We start from the raw sequence: 11,227 nt of genomic DNA, 5'->3' as shown, positions 1-11,227 counted from the left end.
ACCCCCAGCGGTACCAACTCCCGCTAAAGGAGTGACCTACGGGAACACAGCCAAGCAGGCTACCGCCTGAGCCCCGGCTTGCACCCAAATCACCGCGGACGCGCTGCGCCAAGATAGCATCAGAAGCTCCAGAAGCTGGGACTAAAACATATCAGTCCCACATCGAAAACATGGAGAAGATCAGCTCTCTCCTCACCTATAAAAGGTTCTCTCCTCTCTCCTCATAAAATTACGCATTTAATACTTGTCTACTATTACTTTGTCAACATAAATACATTGACTAACTTAGGCATCGGAGAAGAGAAGACCGTCCAGCGTGGTCTCCCTCTGACGCCCTCTGTATTTCACATGACAGGTATAGGGAGCTTTGAGAGTATCATAGGTAGCGGTCCGCCCATCGGACCAGCGTTAACAAAGGTTTAGCTACCGCTGAACTTTAAACATTAACAGGGGTAAAGTTGATGTGGTGATGGTCAGATTGATAGTGATTCAAGAATTGTTTAGAGTTTCGAAATTCAGGTATGTTCTTCGAAATTCGGGTTTGAAGTTTCAACAGAGTACGGTGCAAGTTCAAGCATTGAACCTGCTCTGATACCAAGTAGAAAATAAGACTTCAAGGTATTTAGAATGCTTCAATAATATTCACCCCCAAAGAATAGGGGTTATAAAGTGATACAAGAGTAATCCTAATAAGACACTATCTCCTACAATTATACAGAGAGACAAAATCTATATGTACAAGGAAACTAAATATTTAGAGGATATTCTACATGTATCTTGATCGAATTACCTTGCACCAACAGTCAGCCCGTGGTTTTGCTCAGCAAAAAAAGGATCAATAAGAATATTGAGAAGTCAAGCACAAATCTCTGACCCATAACACGTTCAATTATCCGCTGAAACCTGTAAGTTCAACCAGTAGATAGCTGCTGATAAAGCATGTTGTCCATTTAAAGATACTCACCACTATCAGAAGAGTGACTAACTGACAACAAATATTTAGGCTTGTTTGACTTCAATTTGTAATAATGGGAAAGCAACCTAAAATGCTTGAAACCAATGCTAGCAGAAAATTACATGCTTTAAAGAAAAAGGAAAAATTGGAAACCCCGACCATTGGAAAAATCATGGGATAACCCCGACCAATCCAAATAGAAAAAGGGAAAATTGGAAACCCTAAACAAAAGACTAGAGAGATCAGAGGTGTTTCAAAGAACTGTTCTAAGATACAACTATTTATATCCAATGGCTAGCACCCCATGAACTAAATAAAAAGAAAGGAGGGAAGGGGGGGGGGGGGGAGAGAGAGAGAGAGAGAGAGAGATCAGTGGCGTTTCAAAGTACTGTTCTAAGATACAACTATTTATATCCAACGGCTAGCACCCCATGATCTAAATAGAGAGAGAGAGAGAGAGAGAGAGAGAGAGAGAGAGAGTTGATCAACACACTAGGGTGTCAATTAGTGAATTTAAATTCGGTACAATTTCTGCCTTTTTTGGATCATATGCACTCTTTTCTAATGTAATATATTTTTCACATATTTGTTGGTGAAACAGGTTTCCATTTTCTTTCCAATTGGGATACTAAATGTTTCAATTGCATGCTTTTGTTTCTAATCTAAGTATTGTCAACCTCATAATTTTGAATGTGTCAATTTGAAAACTCCATCTTGATATCTTAAATCGAATTGGCAGAAAACCACATTAGGCTATGTAACTAGTTCCTCATTGGGGTTCCCAGCATGCAATATATTCAACTGAATCTATGGCCTCGCAAGCTTCCCTCGAGTTGGAGTGATTAGAGCAGCAGGCCAAAATCCTCAAATGGTAAATCTTTTCTCATCTTGCTCGGCTGTTGACGTAAGCCACCAACTCAGACTTGCTAGACTGTTTTCCTGCTGTCTATTTACTAGACTGACTACCACCTGTTTGCTTGTCAACAAAGTCAAGAAGTCACAGCCAGAACTTTGGACCAGGGTTCTGGGTTGTGACTTGATTTCAGGGAGTACTGGCTAACCATATCAGGAAAAAGTTTCAAGCAGTCCTAGTCCTCCCCCATGTAAAGGGGCAGGAGGTGGAAGATCCAATCTTGCAACCGCATCCATTGAATCGAAGCTATTCTGAGGATGAAATAACATCGATTTAACCTTCAAATATGTGAGGAGCATGTTATGATGCTTTCCACCAATTACATTTATCAACATGAATGGAGGATTTACATTGACAAAAATGCAAAAGATATGAGTTAACTTATTGTTCAAATTAGAAGAGAAGAAACAAAATTGAAATTTTAAGAACAGGGGTGGAAAGTGTACTTAATCCTAAAATTTAATACTTGACTTGTACAAAATTACATGACACGTAGCACTCAAGCATTACTTTAGTTATTGACACGCGCCAAAAATTGGGGAAAAAGAGCTCTGCTATTTTTTATAAGAAACTTATATCTATATATATATATATTGTGACATGAAATAACTAAGGGCACGTTTACTTACTTGGAATGAGAGGGAATGATTACGGGGTAAAACCAAGGTTCTAAAAATCGGCCTAGGTGGCCGCCTAGGCGCTCCATGCCGTTCTTCTTTTGGCCTAGTCAATCAAGCTAGGCGTCGGGCTGAAAATCGGTAGCCTAGTAGGCCTAGGCGGGTCTGGCTGGGCGCTTGGCGGTTAGGGCCTAGGCGTTTCCTCCATTTCTTTTTATAACCTTTCAATCCTTAAAACCAAATTGACGAAACCTAAAACGCTAAAACTCTAAATCGCCGTTTGGCCCATCGCTCCTCTCTCTCCCTCTTTCCGGCACGGCCGCACAGGCCCTCTCTTCTCAGCCTCTCTCCGAGTTGCCGATGACGCCATATGCCCATGACTGTCGCTGATTTTCTGGTAAAGTGGTAAGTCGAAATTCTACCTTTCTGGGTTTAACTGATGGAGTGATGGGTAGTCGCTGATTTGCTGGTAATCTGTAGATCTGGTAGTCGCTGATGGAGTGATGGGTATTTTATTTTTTATTTTGTTTTGGGTTTTGGGTGAATCAAAATTATTGACGAGAGCACCAAAGAGCACCAAAGGATCCTGTTGAACCCAAAAAGGTTCTTAAAGCAGCTCAAGAACACGGTGCCCAACATTCCAAGTCAAACTCGTCCTCACCACTCACGACTCACCACCATTGGTATTATGTAGTTCACCCTCGTTGATCCAATTTAGAAATTCACTGTGTTTCTGTTATGTATATTAGTTTGGTAATATGAATTACTAAGTTGCTATGTACTAATGGAGTAATGGGTAGTCGTACATTAGAACACGAAGAAGAAGTTGTTGTGTACTAATGGAGTAATGGGTAATATGAATTACTAAGTTGCTTTGTACTAAAAGTTGCTATATTAGTTTAGTTTATGTATCTGTTTTGACTTCTTATTCGAAATAATGAGATTTGGCAATTTTGGAATTGAATAGCATCTGTTTTGGACCTTTGGTAATTTGGATGGGAGTATGAATCAATTGATAGTTTGTTTTGGAGTTTGGTTACTATCTCTGGTTTGAAATAATGAAATTTGGCAGTTTTGGATGGGAAATGAATAGCATCTGTTTTGGTAATTTGGATGGGAGTTAAATCAATTGATAGGTTGTATGCTCATTTTTTAATCTGTTTTGGTAAACTGAAGTGTATATATAGAAATGGTTGATTGGTTATTAAATTAATGGTTAATTTTTATTTATAAAATTATATGTTATAAAAAATAACAATAAAATTAAAAAAATTAAAAACCGCCTAGGCCCCACTACCACAAAGTTGGGCTTTACACACTTTTGTTATTGGTGTGTGTTGGGCTTCAGACCACCAATGAATGGTGTGTAAAGGCAATACACACCAGCCCAGTCACTATTGGTTTAGGGGTTGCTAAAGATGCCGTGACAAACACCCATGGGTCACTATCATTTTGTTGGTGCCAGCACTGTTTAGTACTGTTCACATGATTGGTGAGTATGGATCAACACACCATTGTTGTAATTGGTGGAGACCATATAATAGTCAACTATTGGAAATAATTGACAAAAACGATCAGAATACCACTATAATTAAAATTGGTGAGTGTTATATTTAATTGTTATTTATATCAACTCACTATTAAAGCAAATGGTGAAAGTCCTATATTTATTTTAATTATAAAATATTAATGCATATTTATTTTGATTTAATCCATTTATTCATTTCTTTTGAAATCGTAAATTCTATTTGGTACTGTTCAACCATTCATTTTAACGATATCTGCATTCCCATGGAGGTTTGTCAATATATTCCAGTAACAATTAATATGAAATTCATAAGCTATATGAAGTACTAACAATCGTGCAAGAAACAAGTTGATAGATATATAGCAACGTGCCCAAGTTTACAGCATATACATCAATTACAAATAGTCATTGTTCAACCTGCTTAAACCTGCATTACAGAGCATCCATGCTAATAAACAACCTTCCTGTGTTGATCTCAAGTAGAAACAAAATGAACTTGATCATAATTCCTTCACAAAACATATGCATTTCTCTTTTACTTCAGCATCACCAATACTTCCCATTTCAGCAAGCTATATCAGCACCAACAAAACATAAAAGAGAAATGCATAAACTTGAGAAATTCTAACCAACTTATGAGGATTCACAACATAGTAGCTACTGTTGTAGGAAGCTGTGGCCTATAAACCTCATCCAAGCTTTGCATGTTTTGCTGCACAATGGAAGGAGGGATTGGCACAAGAGGTGTTTCAATTTCCTCAACACTTGATGTTGGGAGGGAGCTGCTGTATGTCCCTATTCCAGATGGAAAACTCAGATTTGTTGGACCACACATTGGGATAATATTATTAGGAGATAACCCTGCAGTGAGTAACCTTTCAAACATAGCTTGTTGCTTCTGCAATTGCATCTCCAGTTGTTTCATTTTATCAGTTGTCGTCATCGCTTGCTTATTCATATCCTCTCTTAGCTTATCTTCTCTCTCTTGGCTCTCTTTCCTAATGCAATCCAATTCCTTCTCATGTTCTTCTCTCAGTGCTTGAACCTGCAATTGAGCACTTCCGTTTTTCACCAACACATCAGGGACATCATGAAGTCGGACTCCTAACCCAAATCCTCTAACTACTCCATATTTCTCCTTTCCAAGCACAGAAGCATACACTTCACTTATCTCAATGTTACTAATGGTTTCAGGAAGCTGATTTGCTCTTTTAGCATCTTTGATGCCACTGATCTTCTGCCTCATATCCATCTAGAGAAGACAACCATATAGTAATTAAACACAAATGCATATATTCTCAATTCGAATTTGTTTCCATTACTCAAAGGCCTATCTGATAGACACTTTCAGTTTATAATCAATAATGTGAGGTCGGTTAATGCATGTGATGAGCCCGATGAGTGCAAACCCAAACCCTCCAAACTGATCCACAACTAACTTCATAGTGCAAAACGTGTAAAACTCTGGGCAAATTAATTTTGTTGGATAGAGATCAATCAAAGTATAAATAGGATCATTTCAAACTGTGTAAATAGTATTATGGTGTGTGAGTCTATACACACACACACACACACACATATATCATAAACTGGACAGATTGAAAAATGTAGTTAACTCACCATTGCTTTCTCTGACTCTTTATCCACAGGCTTCCCATTGGATCGTGTGTGGGTTAGCTCAAACAAGGTGCATCTATTAGGTTCCAGACCTTCATGTTCTCTCTTCTGCAACCAAAGGTTATATGAATTGTTAGCACCATCTTGAGTGTTGTATAAGTATTTTCATGTTGTAGACTAGATACAAATGAAGAGGAGAGTCAAGAAAATGTCAACAAAGAAGCAAAGTCAGCCAAATTCACTTGAGGGTTGTTAGTAGTCTGTTAACCAAAACAGAAAGTGGTTTAGCTAGTTAATCACACTAGCTCAGAGCCTAAGCAATAGTTATGTACTCATCCATAAATACAATGTAATGAGACAGATGTAATCATCAAGCCTAATCAATACAACTTCGTCTTCTTCCTTCAACCTTTTCTCTCTTCTGCTCTCAATCCCTAACCTCAGATCTACTATCAGCACATATATCATTAAATTTTGTTGTATGAATAGCAGTTTATAATATTCTTGTTTATGGACTGCTTACATATTGGTTCCTCACTTGAGCAAACGTTCTTGTTCCTGTTGTGTGGCTCATTCGTTTCTTTGCACGATTGCCCTTGTTTGCAATTGTTCGGCGCTGCATCAGTACAAACAATCAATTGTCATGCATATAGGATCACATCAATACGGTAACCTAACTATATCATTGATCACTTAGTTTCCATATATGTCATACATAGTGTCGATGATACATGCACAATCCCAGTCTTTAGTTTTCTTTCTTGACCTGACACAGTAATCCCAGTTCCCACACAACTTATTTTGCCTCCTATATGTGAAACTCTCCTCGGTACTTTCCATTCCACTTATATATCTGTCATGCCCTAACCTACGTAAAAATAACATTTTTCCTCCTTGTACTCTTAGCTTATAAACTGAAAGAACTATACAGTACTATATACGCAAGTTTCATGTAACTACAAACTATGTATAAAACCTGTGTATGTACATGCAGGTAGTGTTTCATGTGTAAATACATGTATATATGGCATATTAAAGAGTCAAATACCTGTCCCTTTGGCGTCTCCCAATAGTTAACGAGTTTGGCCCATTGAGTATTGTTTACCCTTTTATCACCACACTGGAAACGCTCCTCAGTTCTCCAGTTTGGAGCATACCAAACCTGTCGAAGTGTTGCTTTGTAGTGCTTCCAGCGATCATTCAATTTTCTCTCCGTTGTATATCGTATCTTCCTAATTTTCTTTCTAGTATCCGGATCAGACCAATCAATGGTTCTCTAGTGGTACAAATAAGTGTTACCAGAAAATATGCGAAATAGGTTAATTCCCAACTACTGCAATAAGGTATTAGCATATACAAAAAATTGAGTTTACGAAATGAATTACCAGCTTAGATTTTACCTTTATCCTGGACCAAGCCTCATCTAGAGCTTTGCTTTTCCTAAACTCACGCCAGTCCAAAACATCTAGACCAAAAAGAGTGTGGTCTTTCACCATTTGACCCAAATGACGTTGCCACCTTGCAACTGTTAGTTCTGGTTCCACTGCTTGACCATGATTGTTAAATTTCATGATCTCAAGAGAACCTCTTCTTCCCCAATTTGGCTTGTTCTTTCCTCGTGGTCTGTTCGCTGTATTACCATCCTCATCTTCAGAATACGTGTCATGTATAGCTTCAGTCACAAAATACTCCATATCATTGTGCACATCGTTGATGGTAGTTTGTTGAGTTTCCTCATATGAGAGACCCATCTCTATGGCATTGCCATCATCTTCAGCATCAACTTCCATGTATGCATCCATCTACGAAGCTCATCAACATGTACAAGTATGTTAGTACTCATTACAAACATGAACTTGTAAACTGAATGAACAAATACAGACCAAGTATATTACAAGTATCATTTTCAAGAACACACTGTACTCATATATTTAATTATCATAACCTGAGCAACAACAACAAAAACAATAGATGAACACTCATTTCCCAAATTAACATGTATCTTACACAAGCAACCTTGAAGAACCAAAATGCCTGAAATATATTATCACTTTGAACAGACATTTAAAAAGTAACATGCATTAGTTTCTAGACTTTGGTACTTTTTTTATTACAGTCACAAGCTATATACCTCTACTGCTTGAGCAGCTTCCACCAATTCCTAGGTATCTCCAATAAAATGTTTGAACTGGTAGTCTGGTACTTGTCTCTTTCTTCTGCAAACCATAAACTCAGTATGAAAGCCTGTTTACATCTTCTATTAGAAGATAAGTAAAGCCACAGTGACCAATTAATCAAAATAAGTGATGTTTTTGAGAGGCAATCTCATAACTTTTGCCGCTCAACCTTTACGGTAATAATTCAAATATCTAATCTCCTACTGTATCTGTGGTCCTTTAATGGACACATGTAAAAGGCTAATTACCAATGGTTATACACAGAGCACATGCAACAAAATACACCTCCCGTTAAGATGCACGTATTTAAATTCAAAGAATAAATGGGATATTCAATTTCATTGCTACGTTTTTATATTGTTATGTTGACCATTATTCTTGTTCCTGTTGATATCTATCTTTGATACCAAGCCAAAAGATAAGATTCCTCCCCTTTATCAGATGTTTGTCAGGAACTTGACAGATAGCAGATATTCCTTCATTTTGATTTCAACATGTGTCCATTATCTTTATTAGGCCTTATGATTTCAACATCTGTCCACTATTAAAAATGGACTTTCCCTTCCAAATAAAAGTGATATGCAGGCTCTATACGATCTTTCTGCATTATTTGAGTCTTACAAGTTCTTACACCAAGATATCCACCATGGCATCCACAAGAGAGCCTTTATCAGAAGCAGCAAAGGCAAGGTTAAGACGTCATTTGGATTTTGATCAATATAGAGAAACTACCGGCAACGATGCAATTCGTAACACGATGCTCAATCTTATGTATCCACTCGTATTCCAACCAGGTGTTGCTCGGAATCTTCCGATCGTAAATGAAGCAGCACATTCTGATCTAAGGATCAACATCAATGAGCCTCACAACTTTGGTACTTTCAATGGCAATGTTGCGCCTACGGACGCTACAATTACTGGTAAGACAGAAGTTTTATATGATGTTCCTGACACTCCTAAGGATGTTAGAAAAGGTAGCAATACATGTGAGCATAGCCGAATCTATCGTAGGCCAAGGCCTCTTGTGAATCCGGGTGAATCAAAATTCCCTAAATCACATCCGAAGACCATATGAAGAAGAGATGAGAGTATTTTGTTGGAGTATTAAGACACATATGGTACTGCGGAAATGGACCTGTTGCTACTGGGTTTTCTTCCAATTTCAAGTGGCAGCTAATAGAGATTTTCTTGCATTGCAAATGCATGTTTCTGATTTTCAACTGCTCATGACAATTGGTTATTTCAATATGATGTACTGTTTCTGCTTCTGTAGTTTTCCATGTTGTGATCATGTCTAATATAGTTTTTTATTTACCTACATGTTAAATATTATGATTTTCATGATTCTGCAATACTTGAACATATTACAATATAGTTCAGTTTGGTGCCAAGATAAACATGCCTAATCATATGAGCAAGTTGTGATACATAAAAAAAACAAACAAAACCAGATATATCACATGATCGAATAAGGTTTAGGTAGTCTTTTAAAAACAAATAAGTACCTTATGATAATAATGCTGCTGCCTATTAACAATACAGTGGCTCACAAAAACTGTGAAGACTATCCACCCATTCTTGCATACGCAACAAAACGCACAAACTTGTGCATCCCAAGAGCATTCAGTTCTATATCCAAAAAAAAAAAAGAGCTTTCAGTTCACTAAACTTAAATTCCTTGTCACAAGTATCCTACAATTAAGATAATGTCACAATTAAAACCACTGCAGATCGAAATGTAATCACTATATAGGATGTTAGTAATGCAAGCCTAACCTTAGATTGCAGTGCTGCTGTATTCAATTCCATCAATCCCTAATAGTGTTCCAACAATGCTCTCACAAACATTTTTTTCTATATGCATCACGTCTAAATTGTGACGGAGAAGCAAATCTTTCCAATATGGCAACTGGTAAAAGATACTCTTTTTTTTCCATTGTCCAGAATAGGCAGCCGGTGTCCCTTTCTTCTTTCGAGCCGATCGAACGTTAGTCCCTTTACCAAACTTGAATGCAAGCCAGAAAATTGGATGAGAGATTCGTGAACTGAAAGTGGAATAGGAGCAGTTCTGTGTTCCTCTTTTCCATTAAAAGGTCATCGATGAGTTCGCCACCGATGGTTGATCGGAAGGAAATGTTTCCCATGTAGCATATCTTTTGACTGTGCTTTAACCGAAATGAGGTAGAGTCATCACCACAATTTGGACAAGCCTTGTATCCCTTTGTGCTCCAACCTGATAGATTAGCATATGCCGGAAAATCATTTATTGTCCACAAAAGTGCTGCTCTCATGGTGAAACTTTCTTTTGCGTGCACATCATACGTTTCTATGCCAACTTCCCATAAAGATTTGAGTTCATCAATCAAAGGAGCTAAATACACATCAATGTCATTCCCGGGAGCCTTTGGACCTGGAATTATAAGTGACAACAGCATGTATGGCTTCTTCATGCACAACCAAGGAGGGAGATTGTAAATGGCTATCACAACAGGCCAAGTGCTATGGGACAAGCTCATCTGCCCGAAAGGATTGAAACCATCGCTTGCTAAACCCAAGCGAACATTACGCATATCTCTTGCAAAAGAGGGATGTAATCTGTCCAGCTCTTTCCAAGTGGGAGAATCTGCTGGGTGTCTCATTAACCCATCTTTTGGTCTTTCAGTGCCATGCCACGACATAAACTTAGATGTTACCCTCGACATATAAAGGCGCTGAAGACGTGGTATAATTGGGAAGTACCTCAATATTTTGGCTAAAACTTTCCTAGTCTGGTTATTGTCATCAATTGTATCTACTAGATACCTGCTTTCTCCACATGAGGGACAATACTCAAGATTCGCTGTATCTTTCCAGTAGAGAATGCAGTCATTTGGACACGCATCAATCTTCTGATAAGTTAAACCAAGACCAGTGATTAACTTCTTTGTTTGATACAAACTACAAGGTAATGTCTCACCATCTGGAAGTATGCTTTTAATCAACTTTAAGTTGAGGGACAAAGACTTATCGGACGACCCTGTAATGCACTTGATCTGGTACAAGCGGACAAGGAATTAATTCCAGTTTGCCCATTTTAGTACAACCTTGGTACAAACTTATGTTAGCCTCTTCAATCAAATTGTAAAATCTCTCTGCATCTGATGGTCTCACATTAGTGTGTGAACCGTCCTCACCAACATACGGTGAATGACAAGGACTGTTGGTGGCAAATACATCAGTCAACATATGAAGCATGTCTAAAGGTTCATCTTGGACCTCATATTCTTGTTCCATCTCATCAACGAATACAGGCTCTGGTAGAGCCTCACCATGATCAACCCCCAACATATCCTCATAAACAGGATCCATGCCATCCACCTTCAAGTGCTCCTTCACCGTAGCAGGACTAAATGAATCCCGGTCGCAACAAATTCGACATGG

At 38.1% G+C, this 11,227-nt stretch overlaps 1 protein-coding gene across 1 annotated transcript in view; it reads right to left on the bottom strand.

The window, feature by feature from the left end:
- Window positions 1-817: 817 nt before the first annotated feature.
- LOC112175723 (chaperone protein dnaJ 1, mitochondrial) overlaps window positions 818-11,227 on the bottom strand; it is a 75,582-nt gene continuing 65,172 nt past the window's right edge. Inside the window, exon 18 of the mRNA XM_024313450.2 lies at window positions 818-939. Coding sequence (XP_024169218.1) covers window positions 912-939 — 28 coding nt within the window. The 3' untranslated portion in view covers window positions 818-911. The remainder of the gene's footprint in view (window positions 940-11,227) is intronic.

The sequence above is a fragment of the Rosa chinensis genome, chromosome 7, assembly GCF_002994745.2.
Source record: "Rosa chinensis cultivar Old Blush chromosome 7, RchiOBHm-V2, whole genome shotgun sequence".
Taxonomy (NCBI): Eukaryota; Viridiplantae; Streptophyta; class Magnoliopsida; order Rosales; family Rosaceae; genus Rosa; species Rosa chinensis.
The sequence above is the reverse complement of the archived record's forward strand: the minus strand, read 5'-3'. Positions and strand labels throughout refer to the sequence as shown.